Source organism: Pygocentrus nattereri, chromosome 2 (assembly GCF_015220715.1).
Source record: "Pygocentrus nattereri isolate fPygNat1 chromosome 2, fPygNat1.pri, whole genome shotgun sequence".
In the NCBI taxonomy this organism is placed as follows: domain Eukaryota; kingdom Metazoa; phylum Chordata; class Actinopteri; order Characiformes; family Serrasalmidae; genus Pygocentrus; species Pygocentrus nattereri.
The window spans coordinates 31,812,715-31,831,007 of record NC_051212.1 but is presented as its reverse complement, the minus strand read 5'-3'; the positions used below and the strand labels follow the sequence as shown (position 1 = coordinate 31,831,007).

The following is an 18,293-nucleotide window of genomic DNA, read 5'->3' as shown; positions in this document are numbered from 1 at the left end:
TTATTCATGATACTTTCTAAAACAATCCAAGTATTTGTTTTTGACATTTCATATACTGTGCTGCAATAAATCCAGTTGAACAAGACTAATTGTTTTCTTTGTAATCAAACATGCAGTTGGGAAGTACTGGTGGTATCTACGATATGGTAAAAAAAAGAATATTGTGATATATTGTGACATATTTTATCACAGTACCGATAAGTATTTTTATGTTGCCCAGCACTATTGAAATGGCCATTAAAGAAGTAGGAATGGAACTAGTTGGTCAGCTCAGTTTTCACAAGCTTCATTGCTCTTGTGCGCTCCCTCTGGTGCAGTACTGACCACCTGGGGAGGTTTCACCTCTCTTAACTCTGACCTGTCATGAAAGCACGTATCATCACAGCACTGAAAAGCTTAATGAAAATGCCACATTGTATAACCTTTATAGCTGGACACTTCATGTGACTAGTAGATAGGATTGTATCCTTATGAGATCTTAGCCACATGCATTTACGGTCAGTAGTTTAATGCATCTTCGATTGCTTGCTCAATGGAATATGCAAATTGGTCACCAATTAAGTTGGGGTTTAAGTCCCAGTTTGGGCTATAAAGTTAATTGGTTGGTAGTTGGTAGTTTGGTTTCATCTGAAACATGATTACACTGTCTCTCTTATTAAAATTGGTTAAGCTAGGAGTTAAATGAAGTTTAATCCACATTCTTATTATCCTTTTTCCCCCCTGATCCTTTGTCCCCCAAAATGTCTGTGCACAGTCCTGTTGGACATGTCCAGATACACATGTGTATACTCTGACATCCCATCTTGTTCCCTATGCCATCCATCACTGTCCTATCACAAACATCCATCTGAATGTTGCTCCCCAAGGTTGCTGTTGTTATTGTCTCTGTTGCTGTTATTGTTCATACTATCACCATTATTAAGTCTTACAATCTAGTTGTTATTGTTGAATTGCAATATATTACATTTAACTCAAGTGGTTTAATATAAAACAAAAAAAAGTTTTAAGGTTTAATTTTTTTTTTTACAAAAAATACCATAGCATGAGGGAATAACACTGAGAGCAACCTTAAGATTCCTTTTAAGAAAAGATTAATTCTGCTGCTTTTTTTTCCAAATGTCTGCATTATTTATTCATTGAGATGAATACAAAATCATTCAGAATGGTTTAATGTGAAGTGCTTAATTGTCTACAATGTAAATATAGCAATTTTATTTACTGTCCGAAATTAATCTTCTAAGTTTTTATAAATAATGTTAATAGTGGTAAAATATTGGTAAATAATATTTTCTTACAGTCTATTTTGCTTTCTCAGAACTATTGTAAAACAATTTCTCAGACACTTGTCTATATATTTGTAACCATTTCATGTAATAATGGTCTGTAAGGTTGGTTTTAGAGCCATTAAACACTTTATATCTGATTCCTGTCACACCAGTTCTGATGCAGTGTATCTCCGGTAATGGAGAATTTCTCTTGAAACCACTCTCAACGACTTTACTATTTAATTATGCAGATTTAAATTGAATAATTCAATTGAATAGTTATTTAAATGTAATTACACACAATACAAATGAAATACAACTTAAATACTGATGTATTGGAATACTTTTATTGTTAATATTCTGCATTCACAGCTTCAGACTTTATTCTGGTTGTCTTGATTTGTAAAAACACGGCAAAACTGTAATGCGTAGTTTTTTTTTTTTTCCATGAAGCAACAGAACACATACCAGTAACTTTGCATCAGATTCAAATTATAATAATATATCTATACGTAATGCCTATTTACAAATACATGTGTTATTTAATGAAAGTGTAGAATCCATACTTTTAAGACCTTTTAAGAAGTTTAAAAATATTTTTCCTGCTGTATACAGTATGCGGGGCATAGAGAAAAACTACACTGGATGGGATTGCGTGTGCTGAATTTTGTGTCTGTGCTTGACTTTGCTGTGTAGGTGGACAGTGTTACGGCTGTAGTGGAGCTGAGTTCCTTGGCTGAATCCCTGACCGCTGCTCTGCTCAGGAAGCCAGAGTGCTGGAGGGCTGAGTTAGCTCAGCTAGTGCTGCAGCTGTTGTGTGCCTGTCAGCTCAGTCTGCAGCTGGGAGGAGAGCTGAGGTCCCTCTTGCACACCCTTCACCAGCTCCTGCCTATCTGCAGAGAGGTGAGCACCATGTGTGAGTTTGGGTAGGACAGGAACAATGGAAGCTGTGGCTGAATGATACAGAGGATTTAGAGAGGTTAAAAATGAATCCTGATAGTCTATGCCCAAATGTAGCTAATTATCACTAGTGGTGGAAAGGATGTGCTAAGGGCAAGAATTAAAGCAGTAATTCAGTATTCAGGTTAGCTTGCTTGGGCTCCACTTTGGGGCAGATATACTAAAAGAAGCACTAGTACAGCATATTGACACTTTACCCTAATGTGGATGGCCAATTCACATGGCTTTTAATAATCATTTGAAAAAGAAAATTATAATTATTTCAGCAAAGCCTAGTGTTAAGGCACTGATGATTGCTTAAAATTATACCCACAGAATTGTGAAATAACAAGGAATTAGTGTATACAGTGTAAAATTTTTTAGTGAAATTATTTTTTTTGCTTCATCATATTAAGAATAAAGTGACATGCATAGCTGTTGTTTACTTTTTTTGTTTTTGTTTTTCTCTGTCTCTGATTAGAAACAATATTATCCACAGGTGTGAGTATTTGCTGTCAGTTTGGATCTAACCTAAATAGTTGTTAGTAAACTGAGCAATTGCTTTTTAGAGCAACAGTATGGTTTGGGACTTTGCCAGATGACAGTTAGTATGCAAATGTATAAATTACTATATTGCGGCATGTCGTTACTGTGGGGCAGTCGTGGGCTAGAGGTTAGGGAACTGTGATCGGAAGGTTGCCAGATCGATCCCCTCGGCTGACAGTCCATGACTGAAATGCCCTTGAGCAAGGCATCTTACCTAATTGCTCCCCAGGTGCCATGGATAGGGCTGCCCACTGCTCTGGGCAAGTGTGCTCACTGCCCCCTAGTGTGAGGTCTAATTTCACTGTGTGCAAACACAGTGACAAATGGTTGTTAATTCTGTTCTTCTATTCTATTCTATGTTATGCTTTGCAATATAAAGCATATTGATAGCCTCTGATGATTAATATTTAGATAAAGTAAATAATAATAATAAAGTAATTAAGCATTGACTTGCATTGTTTTGATGTTGTTATTATGTGCATGTCAGAACTCCCACAGAAACTCATCTGGAATGTGACAGACTACGTTAGAACATTAATAGTTCTCAGTAAAAATCAGTTTGAATCAGTTTGTGGCACTTGTTAGAGGCACATTTGTCATGATTTTATAGAGCTTTTAATTATTATAATTATTCTTAAACAGAGCTTTATCATTGCAAATCATACCTCCAAAAAAGGCCCATAAATCACTACTCCTAGATGTTATTAGTGACTTTGCATGGGGGAAAAAATTATTTATAATTCATTTTAGTGTGATTGCATGCCTATGCCTTGCATAAGGCCTGCTCCCTCCCCTCCTAAAATGCCTAATTTATTTTTTTCCAGTAACCTGGAAAATATAAGGTCAAAGTGAAAATTGTCTAATAGGAAATATTCTGAACTCTCCTCCTATTGGACTGTCTTGACTTTTAACTTTTGAGTTGTCTGGCTACCACAGAAGTCCTGCTTTTTAAATGATCCCCCAGAGCTCTTCGTAGGAGTATTATTAAGCAGGTGCATGGACATGTGTCAGCTTTTGGACTTTGAATTCAGTCTGTGTAACATTAGGCTTTGTAAGAATCACATGCTAATAATTGCATGTTTATTAAATGAATTTGTCCAGGCTTTGTTGAACATACCACAGACAACACGTGAACTGTTTATTTTCCGATAAAAAGGGCTTCTTTCTCTTTAAACAAAAGACTTGGTTTATTTGTCTCCCTCAGGCTCAAGGATTTGTTTTTGTTACAGTGAGCGTAATGGAAAAGCCGCGACGGCTTCAAACGGGGGTTAGCTGTGTGATGCTAATCTCTTCAAAGCCTCTCCTCTCATCTCTCTAAAGGCTTGTGGAAGCTTTCACACCAGCCCGGAGCGATTGTCATTCTCCATTCAGCGCCCCCTCAAAGACTCCATCTGCGTCTGGCTCTTCTCTGACTCCTCTTTTTTCTCTCCGCAGGATCTCCCGTCTGAGCAAGTGATTATGGGGATCTCCCTGCTCCTCCTCAGAGCCTCCGCCTCGCAGCAGAGCGCCCTCCTGGAGCTCGGTGAAGCCTTTCTCCTCATCTGAACCCTGCTCACTGACACAGATAGCTTTGCTTCCACACATCATGTTTATATACTAAGAATTGTCTGTTTCCAGAACAAGTTCTCCATTCAACCAAACAGTGCACATTTATTGTTTTGGCCACTTTTCCTTACCGCTATTAATTCAGGAGAGAATTGCATATTTTGCATATCATTACAGCCCCTACCTCAAATAAAATTCTATGAAAAGCTGGACAGTATATGAAGTTATTTCAGGAATGATGGTCTATCATTCAGTTGTTTATTTCCACAGTTCTAACTCTGCTAAATTAATTTGTAATGTATTGGTGTATTAATGTGTTTAAAGTATTTGTGTGTCTTAAGGTTTGATGTATTTGTGCACTTAAACCTGCTGTGTGATGTTGTGGTGTATCTTTTCTCTCTCATAGCTGTGAAGATTGTCCCGCCTGAGGTGAGGCCTCCCTGGGGTGCCTCTTTGTTAGTGATGCCCCTGCTGCAGGTTCTTTACTGCTCAAACCTCATGGAGGCACTAACAGACCCCCAAATACAGGCAAAGAACCAAGACCTGGCTAACTCTCTCCTACAGACTGTCCAGAGGGAGCCATCCAGTCCAGTACAGGTACTGTCTGAAATCCAGCTATGACTTATTCAAAGGTTAGTGAAGATAAAAAATAACTTGCAGAATCAGATTTGTTTGCCAAGTATCTTGACACACACATTCAAAAAAGAATTTGTCAAAAATGTTCACTTAAAGCTTTAAAATCCACTGCGACCTTGGAAAAATTTAACTTTAGCCTCTCTTCATATGTCTGAATCCTTTTGTAGGGTTGCTACATTGGCTTAACGATAACCATATAATATAATAACTGCTACAGACTGCAGTAACAATACTTATTATAACTTCGTTGTGAATGGATGATCTACAGTGCTGTAGGCTGAGTGGTTGTTCATGGATGTCACCACAACCATGGTAAAATCCAAATAGGTTGTATTTTGCAGCTTACATGGAGGGGCTGTGTGGACAGGCGAATAAAACTTCATCAAAATAAAAAAAATGCAGCTTTTTGTCGTGTTATAGACCTTTTTAGCACTAGCTAGACTGTCTTATCAGTTTGAAGCCTTTATTTAGTCTTGATCATCACTGCCCTTCTCTCTACAGAACACTACACAGCTGACCCTTCCTCTCAGTACATGGTACAGTGAGCTGCAGGTGGCTACCAGTATATTACATCAAGTCTCTGCAGACCCCATGGCCTCTGTAGAGTGGCTCTACTCTGTCCAGTCCACTCTTCCTCTCTGTGAGCGTGTCCCAGACGCCCTTCCTCTCCTGATCACTCACTTCATCATTAGCAGTGAAGGGGACCTCTGCAGGCTGGCACTGGACACTGTAGCGGCTATCGCTGAAGCAGATCCAGCTCAGGTAGGGTCAAGATGCAGATCTCACTCCCACCTGAAGGAAGTTACTGAGTTTGGTATGTGATTTGAGAGTATGACTAAAGCTGTTGTGTAAGGAGCTACAAAGGAGCTTTAATGTGTGAAGATGTAAGATCACTTGTGCTACAGTGGAAAGACCAGTGTAGGTGTTGCTGTACCACAGTACAAAGCATGCAAAAGTTTGGCTGTCCTTAGTCAAATGGTGTTTTTTGATTTTCTAATTAAAAATAAGTTAACACGTCTTCTAAGCCACTTCTCTTTCTGGGTCATGGGGGATGCTGAAGCCTGTCCCTTTTAGGGCAGAAAGCAGAATACACCCTGGACAGGTCTGAATTTAACATGTTGGAGGAAATATTAAACATAAAATACGGCCTGTGGAAAAGTAATGGCACAATTTGTATGTTATGTTGTGCTTTTTAGTAGAAAAATATCATACTTAAGTGTTCACTGCAGAGAATATGTTAACTTATTTTCACTTTGAATATCAGTTTTTCATTTGACTTTTGCCTACGACTATAATGAGAATTTAATTACTTGCACTTTTCATATGGCTCTAAGAGAACAATGCTAAACACATTATCCATGTATATAAATACATTTCCTCTATAGATTATTCACACATTATTTCTGTGTCCCTATATGTACTTTACATCCGTGTGTTTTACATGTGACAGCTGATTGCATGATTTAGATTGTGAATATAAACAGTGCAGTATGAGCACCTTAAACTCTGTCTTTCAAAGCGTTTAATCATGCTAGTATGAAACATATACCTGATTCCCACCTAAACATGCCCCTTTTTGATATTTTGAGATAGTTGTTTATGTGATGCTTTTGGGTTTCTCGTTATATTTTCCAGTTGATTTGTGTGTGTGTTTTAAAGAGTAACACTGAAGTAAGGTGATTGATTAGTGATTGAGTAGTGAGATTACCACAGTAATCCCTGTACAGTTTTAGGCAAGTAATTTGTAGTGAATTGCTTTTTTGAGTAATTACCTTAACACTGTTGATATTGAGGTCCCAATCTCTGATGGAATACTGATATTTAGTAGCTTTTCATATTGTAAACAACAGACACTTCTGATGTGAGGAAAACCTTTCACTTATGAGAATTTAATTGTTTCCTGGCATATGGTAGACTGCTAAACTGGCAGTCACCAGCTGTTCATTTCTAGCAATACAGTCATAACTGGAAAATTTGAACACAGAACACCATCATTGTTAAAATAAGAAAATGGATCAAGTGCAGAATAATTCCAGATTAGGTTTTAGTATCTTTTTGGGTTTTAAAAAAAATATAACCATTAAACCAAAACTATTAGAAACATTTATTTTGACCACATTAAATTATATCAGCCAATATGATCAGTAATCTGGATATTTAACTCCTTTTAATCGGTGTCTGTAACATGTCATAACATTTTCTTATTGGTCACTAGTGAAAGTGGGAGTGATGATCTGTTTTCTGGGTTTTTTCGAAACAGAACCCAATTTTGCCATATTTAATCATTTTACAGCAAAATGATGTGGTGACTGGAAAACCTGCAGTATGGTGACTACTGCAGGATCTGCTACTTGTGCAGTCAAACAGAACAGTTACTTGTTAAAGCAGGTGGCATTTGAATTGAAATCATACCCAGAGTCAGGCCCCCGCTTTTTTCCAGTCTCCATTCCTTCCCATTATCCATTCAGATGCCAGTGTTGCTAGGCAACAATAGTGACTGCTGAGGAATGGAAGCAGTATGTAGTAAGAGTAGATGGAGAGGTATCATGGCAGTGGCATTGGCACCTACAGCTTGTGCTCATACGTCGTTAAAGAAAATCTTTCATGGTCACTTATTTACTTAGATATTGGACAGCATGATGGAGAAAGATGAGTTCACAGCAAACTGAATTATGTAAATTTATCAGTGAAGCAAGATTTCATTTTTAAATGTGAAATGCTCCATTATAGTACTTTAACAGTGTTTCAGTGCTAAAGCTGTTTGCCATACACATTCTTTTAGCGTTTAGCTCTGCTGAATGAAACGTTGGGAGGGATTTAAGAGAGTATAAAGTCACAGGCGAAACCTACTGCTTTACTCTGATGTGGTAGAGCATTCATTTATATCATTTAAAGTCAGTAGTACATTTGTGGTGTGAAAGAAAACGCAGAGTAGACTGATTTTAGCAACACACTGAATAGTCATTTGGGCTGACTATTGCACCATGCAATTTAGATGAAGGCTAGTTGCTATTATAGGATCTAATGTGCAAAGAAACTATCCAGAGGATTAAAACTTTTCATACAGAGCTGCTCTTTATGCATAGAATGCTAGCATTATGATTTTTTTTTTTTAACCTTTATTTTACCAGGTAAAATGTTTGAGAACCAGTTCTCATTTACAAACATGACCTGGCCGAAAGGCCCCAATAAAAATAGGACCACGGCACATAAAAACAGATACATACAAAAGCAAGTATACATACCAAAAGTAAAACATAACAAAACAAACAAAAAAATACAGATTTACATAAAACAAACCAAAAAATATGAAAAAAGCAGGAGTAAGGATAGAGAAAAATGAGTATGTATGAGTATGTGCAATATTTTTATCCATGATTATTAACAAGATTTAACATAGATTTAACATAATTAACAGAAAGTGGTAAGAGGTGTTAAAATTGCAAGTCTAAGGGTGGTTTGTAAAGTATTCCAATAATTTACTGCTGAAAAACGAAAGGAATTGCAGCCAAAGGTACTGCAGGTTTTGGGAATGGTGAGCTTGATGTATTCACTTGACCTTGTGCGATATTTATTATTGGCTACGTGAAGAAGAGATGACAGATATGGTGGTGTTATGGCCAAGATCGTCTTGTAGATGAAGTGAAACCAATGATGGAGCCGCCGAGTATGAAGTGAGGGCAAGCCCACCAGTTTATAGAGAGCACAGTGATGAGTATTGAAAGGTGCATATGTGGTAAAGCGGATGGCAGAATGATAAAGTGTGTCTAGTTTTCGAAGAACAGTGCATGATGCCATTTTATAGATGATGTCACCATAGTCCAAAATTGGAAGTATTGTCATTTTAACAAGAGTAAGCTTGGCTGCATAAGTAAAAGAGGCTTTATTACAAAAAAGAAAAGCTAATCTAGCTTTGACTTTCTTCTGAAGGTCATTGATATGTGTGGAGAAAGACAGAGACGAGTCCAACCAGATGCCTAAATATTTGTAAGATTGAACAAATTCCAAAGTAATGCCATTAGCACAGCTGATCTTGATTTTTTGCTACATATTTTGATTACAGTGGCTCGCAATGTAATAAACACACTGGTGAATCAATAAGGTGATGCAAATATGTGAAGTAGGCTAATGTAAAGATTGGTCTTTATTATTTGGGCCAAAATAATTAACGTTTGTTGGATTAAATACTGCCTTCCGCCCGAAGACTGCTGGGATAGGCTCCAGCATCCCCCCGCGACCCTGACGGAGAAGCGGCTTAGAAAATGGATGGATGGATGGATGGATGGATTAAATACTTTGAAATCTGGAATTGTGATTGGCCAGTGATCAGTCTCTGGAAATTGCAGTTTTTTGGAAACTTATCAGAGATTCTTTTTTAATTAGATGACTCAAAAGCACTGGAGTGATTGAAAGTCATATGCAAAAATTGGGGCACCCCATAAAATGTGGCCTGTGCAAAAGTTATAGTGCACTTGTATTGTGTTTTAATTTTTTAATGTTCAACAAGCTCAGCAAATAAATAGAAATAATGCATTACACCTCACTGAAAGGTGCCCATCTTTGTCTGTTTCCTCTCAACAAAACATGTAATTAGGCTAGGGATGTTCGAACATTTGCATTGTGTAATATGCTCAAAGAGCACAGAAAAATACACTAATTGGTTAAACAGATCATTTGCATATTGTAGCTTTTTGTGATTTTTCAGTGTTGTGATAATGATTAGCAAACAATAAATTGTACAGCCGTGTTATGGTACAACACTTAGGGCCCGATTTTCTAAGCCATTTGCAGCAATGGCAGATACAAATCAGACACATTCCGTCTGTGTGTTATACATGAAACTGCTGCACAGGCCTAAACACACAGTTTGTGGGCTTCTTGCATGGAAAAATGAAGAAAGTGCTTTGCTTCTTTGTGCTTGTGCATTTGAGAGAGAATTGCGCTACCATATCAGTACATGAAAGGACACTGCACGATACTGCAAAATGTGTTGTGACAAGGCTGCAATATGCGCTCACAAGCTGTGTTATTGTTTTGCAAAAACTGTTTTTTTGTTTTTTTTTAAAATCTAGAACAGAATGACACCCCTATATAATTTTTTGTTAGGTACAGAAAGTATTTCTTCATCACTGAGCATTCATTTTCTCTTTGTGCCACACAAGCATGCAGTTAGTTTGCGATGCTGAGTACAATGTGTGGTTTTCTGCACGTTACTAATAGATCAAACATTAATTTCGAATGCATTATGAGCGCATGTTGTGATGGCATTAAAGACATTTTACCCTGCATTCAGTCCTCAGTATTTCTGCTTTGAAAGCAATAATAGCAAGCCTAAAGATATTTTTAGATGGAAGATAATTAAAAGAAAAGAGAAATTTCATTCTAGAATTTTTCCACAGTTCTGTATTCTGTGACCATTTTCTGTTCTGTCTGTCCAGCACTGTGCATTACTCTTTCCATTGGCCTTGCTGTCCTCATCAAGGCTGCTAATTGGCTTGCTGATGGGGTCAGAGGTTGAACCAGTCTCTGGGTTGCCCCTCTGGGCCCCCTCAGTGAGAGGCGTCTAGTGGGATGGTGCAGGGTTAATCCTCAATTCAGGGGTTAGAATATCCAGCCCTGCTTCTCCACCAGGGGTTAGGATACCTCTTAGCAGAGGGAGGCACTGCTCTGATGTCTTCTGCTCTTCAGGATCAGGCCGGGTGGGCACTGATTGCTGAACAGTTTTTCAGAGCCTGTTCCTAGATTGGGACTTAATGAGTTGACAAGCCCCCTGTCTGTCCAGCGAGGAAGCCACTGTAACGTGAAGGCTTCTGCACTGCATTGTCTGTGTCTAATAAGATGTGACTTGCAGTCTTTCATGTTTGAGGATTTTCCTTTGATTGGTATTCAGGCTGTGTGAACACAACATTGTTTCAAATAGATGAACTTATACTGTCTTTTCCTCAGGAATGGGCCATGAAACTCCTTTTGCCTCGTGGATAGCTTTGTTTTTACACAAATATTGTTTGAATAGCCCAACAGGAAAAAGAATACATGTACAATCCCAATTCCAAAAAAGGTGGGACACTGTAAAATGTAAATTAATGTACTTTACATGCCTTATTCAAGAGCCTTGTTATCTCAGCAAATACTAGGATATGTTTAGATGTCTTTATAACTGGAAACAGTACATGTATCCCTTATTATATTACAGGTATGTCTAGACTGTAATACTAAATAAAGTCTTATAAGTTCTTACAGTATTAATTCGTGTTGCAGGCTATTTTTTGTCCCTCCCCCGCTTTTTGCTTTCTTGAAACATTTGTAAAAACACTGAGTTTACTGTTCAGTTTTGGCTGCTGCTTAAGCAGAGAATACTGTTCTTTTAACCTGCGTTTGGCAAGTACCAGAGCCTTGTCGTATTTTGACACCCCTTTGGCTCCCTGGACATTTCCAGTTCAGCCCTCAGGCTCAGCACATCACTGTTTTCTCAGGACTTTAAAGCCAGGGAAACATCGGCCACCTGCCAACACCGTAGCATGATAAAAGCCGCTGGAGCGCTGTTTAAAACACAACGGCTTCTTGAGCAAAACAGAGGGAGAGCGGTGGGGGAGGGAGTGTGGTTTGAGCCGCTGGAGGCATTATAAAGCTGAGGATCCGAGGACACGCCCTCTCTACGTGGTGTTCTCCAAAAGCACGGGAGATAGATAGGTTGAGACAGTGTGGCTTGGTTTAGCAGCTGTAGTAACGATGAGGGGTGGAAGAAGGAGAGCTCTCACTCTTCCACACGGTCCACTTACAGTCAGAACTCTCACTCTTCCACAGTCCACTCAGTCAGAACTCTCTCACTTTTCTGCACAGTCCACTCACAGAACTCACTCACTCTTCCACAAAGTCCACTCACAGTCAGAGCTCTCTCACTCTTCCACACAGTCCACTCAGTCAGAACTCCCTCACTCTTCCACACAGTCCACTCAGTCAGAACTCTCTCACTCTTCCACACAGTCCACTCAGTCAGAACTCTCTCACTCTTCAGAACAGTCCACTCAGTCAGAACTCTCTCACTCTTCCCCATAGTCCACTCAGTCAGAACTCTCTCACTTTTCTGCACAGTCCACTCACAGATCTCACTCACTCTACCACATAGTCCACTCACAGTCAGAGCTCTCTCACTCTTCCACACAGTCCACTTACTGTCAGAACTCCCTCACTCTTCCACACAGTCCACTCGCAGTCAGAACTCCCTCAGTCTTCCAAGCAGTCCACTCACAGTCAGAACTCTCACTCTTCCACTCTGTCCACTCGCAGTCAGAACTCCCTCACTCTTCCACACAGTCCACTCGCAGTCAGAACACTCTCACTCTTCCACACAGTCCACTCACAGTCAGAACTCTCATACTCTTCTACGCAGTCCACTCAGTCAGAACTCCTTCACTCTTCCATGCAGTCCACTCGCAGTCAGAATCCCTCACTCTTCCACGCAGTCCACTCGCAGTCAGAACTCCTTCACTCTTCCATGCAGTCCACTCGCAGTCAGAACTCTCTCACTCTTCCACACAGTCCACTCACAGTCAGAACTCCTTCACTCTTCCACGCAGTCCACTCACAGTCAGAACTCCTTCACTCTTCCACGCAGTCCACTCGCAGTCAGAACTCCTTCACTCTTCCACGCAGTCCATTCACAGTCAGAACCCCCTCACTCTTCCACGCAGTCCACTCAGTCAGAACTCCTTCACTCTTCCACACTGTCCACTCACAGTCAGAACTCCCTCACTCTTCCACGCAGTCCATTCACAGTCAGAACCCCCTCACTCTTCCACACTGTCCACTCACAGTCAGAACTCCTTCACTCTTCCACACTGTCCACTCACAGTCAGAACTCCCTCACTCTTCCACGCAGTCCATTCACAGTCAGAACCCCCTCACTCTTCCAGACAGACCACTCAGCTCTGAGCAAACATGGCTTGAAACTGGTTCAGCTCTGGCTTGATGTCCCTCTGTTACACCCAGAGTCTTCTACTCGTCTTTCTCTCTCGTTTCCCTTACTCTCATCAGGGCTCACTTTTACTTTTCATTCTTTTCCCTCCTTCCTTCCTTTTTGATTTTCAATATTATCTTATTTTCTCCTTGCTTTTTTTCTGTATTATTTTCTGCCTTCCTTTCTTCTTTCTTTCTCTCTGATTCTTTCTAATTTTCTTTCTTAACTTCTTCCTTCTTTCTCCTTTTCTGTTTTTCACCCTTTCTTTCTTTCTTTCTTTCTTTCTTTCTTTGTATTTCTCATATCTTTTTGTTTCTGTGATTCATACCTCTCTCTCTCTCTCTCTCTCTCTCTCTCTCTCTCTCTCTCTCTCTCTCTCTCTCTCTCTCTCTCCCTCTCTCTCTCAGGTTCCCTGTCTTCTCCCGGTGCTGATGTTAAAACTGGGCCGAGTGTCGGACTCTACTCTGTCTCATGCTGTGCTCTCCACTTTACCAAAGCTGGGAACACACAAGGTACCTCTGACAAAGCACACCATGATTTTAAAAAACTGCTTTTGTTTCAGATATTTCTAATAAAACATGTGATGTTTATATATAGAGGAGAATGGTATATTTAAGACTTCACATTAGATTTACACAATGAAACAAATGAAGAAAAAAAAAAAGACAAATCCCATGTGTCAGTGCTGAAACTCGTACTCTGACCTGTACGCTGTTGTTCAGCATTTTTGCCACAATAATAGAAGTATCTGGCATCTGCTGGGTTTGGGCCATAATTATGCTTCCCTTGTTGTTATGGCAACAGCTCACCTGGCACTATACACAGCCATAAAGCAGTAGTGCTTGCTCCCCGTGTTATTCATTGGTGTCTCCAGCAGTGCACATTATTCATAGCTGCTCTATGCACACACGTGTGTGGAGGAGAGAGATGCTGACATTTTGCTTACTGTTTGAATAATGCTACATCAACAAAATGTATTCCTGGAACATGCATAAAAACGAGACTCTACACATGATGCCTGGCAGTTGCTTTTGTTTGGGGTTTTGTTGCAAAGCACCGTATTTATTATCAGTGTTTTGAAAGGACATTTTTCCTTTTTCCCAGCATTTCTTTATCTGTTTTAGTCTTTTGGTCTATGTAAACAATGCTGCACTGTTGGAGGAGAATTGGAGCTGAATTTGGCTGTGGGTTAAGAGCGCAGGACAATGGCTCCATTCCTTCCTCTCTAATGAGATTATGATGTTAAATTCTTTAAACAAAAACTAATACTAGACCACTTACCCAGTAGTTCAGCTCACTGATAGAAAGACTTCAATGCCCCCATGCATCCGACTCCTTTCAGTGGAGGGCTTTTAGGGGAATTACACCGTTCAGGATTGCTCTGGATGGGCCCTCAGACTTTCCTCATTATGATGAAGGTCGTCTTTGTTCTCTTAGTTTTGTATACCGCAGGTTTTACATGTTCTCCAGACGCTGGCCAGCACCCCCAAGCTGAGGGCTGTGGCTCTGCGTCTCCTTACCAAACTGTGGCAAAAACAGGTATTGTACAAAAACAGTTTTTATTTTTTAATCATTACATTTTGTATACTAGGGCTGTAACGATTCAACAAATATTTCGATACAGCAGAAATAAGGAGTGCCTGAAAATGTGCCTTTCATTAAAGGGCCCATATTGCTTGAAACATAATGAAATAAGAGATTGATGTAGTGTGTAAACACAGGTAATTTTTACAAACAAGTCACTTCACAGTCAATACAGTCTATATATGGAAACTAAGCTGCAAAACCAGCCTGTTTTGAATTCACTGTTTTTGTGACATTGTGAAAACCAATGTATTTACATACATCCACCTATTTAGCCTGTAGTAGTTTAGTTACCACTTATTTAAGTTGAAGTTCTAAGAAGTGTTTCAGCCCAGACTGTTTTTTTTTTTTATTGCGGTACCATACATATTAGCCAATTAGAGGTAATTTACATAGATCAGTCTTCAAAGAACACTAACATAAACAGCCTGTGTAATTCTTGAGTGTAAAGAGAGTTTAGAAAAAGGTCATGTAAAAATAACTTATGACTACACATGTTGTGACTATAAGTGACTATATATAAAATAAAGAAATAATGTGAAAACAAACATTTTGGATATGAGCCCTATATGTTATCATTTTCAGTTTATTAGAGCATTCAGCATTATGGAAGCACAATAATACACAAGGCACAAGCTAACATGCTAGTCATGTTATAATGTAAAACAATTTAACGTATTGTTGCATCCTTATTATGTATTAATGGTTTTGGACTGTAGTTATAATATTGGAGGGACATAATATATCAGTGGCCATGAATGGGATTTTGGAGCATTTCTACTGGACCATTCATCATGACATTTTCACTAAATGTAGAGGACAGTAACTGGTGTTCAAATGGAATAGAAAAATAAAAAGGGTCAAAAATGGAAGTGCATGTTTATTTATTTATTTATGCTTATATTTAGCATGCTGTTCATTTTCAGTTACAGTATTGACTCAGAAATTGAAAATTGGTGCATCTGTATTATTTTTGAGTATCTTTTTAAGTAACTGTTGTCATTGACTGACATGTCTCTGTAGGACCGTGTGTATCCAGATTTGCAGAAGCTGATGGCCTTGCTGGAGAAGTCCTCAGTGGTTGTGGGGAAGGAAACTCAGTGGGAGCAGATCCTGGCCAGAGCTGCCTGTGTTCGGGACATCTGCAGAGAGAGGTCCTTCATTAATTCTCTTTAGAAAGGCAGTATGGTCACTTTTCATGTCTATTTTAACCCCCTCTAGTCTTTATTTTCAAACTACACCAGCTGGTTCAATTCACCCAGTTAGGTAAGGGAAGACATTGTTTGCTTCACCTATTCATATAATGTCTTTCTGGTGGATCACATAAACACATTTTAAATTCATTGACATTGTGGGGTTTTGTTGCCCTGGCCTGAATAATTTCAACGCTTGAGGATTCGTTCCTTCTTTCAATTCGACCCTGTTGATTATTTGGAAGCTTTGTCTGTTTTTAAAGGCTGCAGCAAATGCAACCTAAACTACAACACCTTCCATCTTCAGAGGCGTTTGGGTTATTGTTAAATTTTTGTTAATATAGGCAAAGTGCATGTGCAACTATGCAAGAGTTGGGGCTTTAGAGACCTCTCTGGTAGAAATATGTAATTGCATGCAAATTCCAAAACAGATTTCACATGGATTTACTTTTGCTGGAAAATAAAAGTTTTAAAAAGTGAAAGAAAATCTATTTATTAGGATTTTGAATGTTGCTGTGTTAATGCTATTTCACTTTGGCTACCTCCACATATTTTTCTACCTTTTTACCCAAATTGGATAATGTAGTTAAGAAGATTTATTTCTAATCTTACTCTGATTAATCATCATTGTCATACATCTTTAGAATTATTGAGTTATTTTAATATTTGCAGTTGAGGTGATGCCCCATTTACAAGAACTGAGTGAAGTATTGCAGTTTAATGAAAAAGTAAAGCCAAGTTCAATTATAAACGTTATCAACTCACAAATCGCTCTGAATTGCTGAGCACTCTGCATGCTTAATAAATGAAAATGTTGTGCACAAAAAAGTGTATCTTCAAAAATATCCTGAAATGAGTGGGGCTTATACCGTACACTAGGTTTAGGATTTCGGATTAAATTAATAAAAAGCTGTTATTACTTGAGTAAATGCTAACAGTGCTGCTTTTACCATTATAAATGTTTTCTACATATTTTCTACATATTTACATGATTTTTTTTCCTTTCCTTTGAAAAATAATCCAGTTGACTTTATAATAAATGTCACACTTTAATGTGAATGTGCATGAGAAAGTTACAGTTTGAGTATCACAGTTTCAGTATCTAAACCTGGGTTAACTGCCTCTGTTAAACTGGTAAGCTGTGTTTCCATTTGTTACTTTTCATGAAGCTGAAACTCAGTCATGAGCCCTATCTGTGTTAAACTTGCTTCAAGAGACAAGCCCCAGATGGGGAGTTTGGTTCTCAGTTGTCATTGTGTTTCTCCCTCTGGTTAGTGGGATACCTGAGAGAAACTGAAGGAGCACAGTGGGGTGTACAACAAGTGAAACTGAATTAATGATGAAAGGCTTGCATATATGAATGACAGGTGTATAAAAGTATATAAATGACATGCACCGTTTTTCATTGAGATTATCTGACCTGCCATTGAAGACCACCCACATATGTCTATGAACAGAGCTTTTCCAATATATATATATATATATATATATATATATATACTTACACGTTACATCTGCAGGAGCTTTTATGATATCCATAGACATGAGTTGGTCCTCTGTTTGCAGCTATAACAGCTTCCTCTCTTCTGGGAAGCTTTCTACAAGATTTTGGAGTGTGTCTGGAAATCTTTGCCCATTCATCCAGAAGAGCATATATGAGGTCAGACACTGATATTGGATGAAAGGGCCTGGCTCTATTCATAGTTTATCCCAAAGGTGTCTTTTGCGCTTGAGGTCAGGGCTGTGTGTGGGCTGGTCAAGTCCTTCCACACCAAACTCATGCGGCCATGCCTTTATGGAGTTTGCTTTGTGCCCTGAGGCTCAGTCATGCTCGAACAGAAAAGCACCTTCCCAGTCTTTTCCTATAGGGTTTGAAGCACACAATGTTCCAAAATCTCTTGGTTTGCTGAAGCATTGAGATTTCCCTTCACTGGAACTGATCTAGGCCAACCCCTGAAAAACAACCCCATATCATTATCCCTCCTCCACCAAACTTTACAGCTGGCACAGTGCAGTCAGACAGTTCATGTTCTTCTGGCATTCACCAAACCCAGTCTCCCTCCACAGAGCACGTTCCACTGCTCCAGTAAAGTCTAGAGTGCTTTACTCCACTCCCCCTCAACGCTTGGCATTGTGCAGTTTATGATCTTAGGCTTGTAGTGTAGCTGCTCGGCCATGGAAACCCATTTTGTGAAGCTCTTAATGTGCAGTTCTTTTGCTGATGTTGCTTCCAAATGCAATTTGGAACTGTTTAGTGAGTGATTGAACAGGGGATATACACTCTGCACTTGGCGGCCCCACTCTGTGAGTTTGTGTGGTCTGTCATTTCTTGGCTGAGCTGTTGTACCTCCTAAGTGCTTTCTTTTCACAACAATAACACTTACAGCTGTCTGGAGCAGATCTAGCAGGACAGAAATTTCACAAACTGACATGTGGCACAGGTGACATCCTATGACCATGTTTAAGGTCACTGAGATCATCGGTACGACCTGTTTTGCTGATACTATTTGTCTGTCGAGACTGCATGGTTGTGTGCTTTATTTGATCCAGATTTGCAGCCAGTGGTTAGATGGCATTTGTGGATTGCAGTTTTAATATAATGCCACATAAATGTCTAACAAATTTATG

At 39.1% G+C, this 18,293-nt stretch overlaps 1 protein-coding gene across 5 annotated transcripts in view; it reads left to right on the top strand.

Annotated features, from left to right (window-relative positions):
• focad (focadhesin) overlaps positions 1 to 18,293 on the top strand; it is an 83,059-nt gene that overhangs the window by 25,505 nt on the left and 39,261 nt on the right. For all 5 annotated transcript variants that reach the window (XM_017718850.2, XM_017718846.2, XM_017718847.2 and 2 more), the window contains exons 8-14: positions 1,962 to 2,168; positions 4,185 to 4,272; positions 4,702 to 4,892; positions 5,433 to 5,693; positions 13,296 to 13,400; positions 14,326 to 14,427; positions 15,496 to 15,626. In XM_017718850.2, coding sequence (XP_017574339.1) covers positions 1,962 to 2,168; positions 4,185 to 4,272; positions 4,702 to 4,892; positions 5,433 to 5,693; positions 13,296 to 13,400; positions 14,326 to 14,427; positions 15,496 to 15,626 — 1,085 coding nt within the window. The remainder of the gene's footprint in view (positions 1 to 1,961; positions 2,169 to 4,184; positions 4,273 to 4,701; positions 4,893 to 5,432; positions 5,694 to 13,295; positions 13,401 to 14,325; positions 14,428 to 15,495; positions 15,627 to 18,293) is intronic.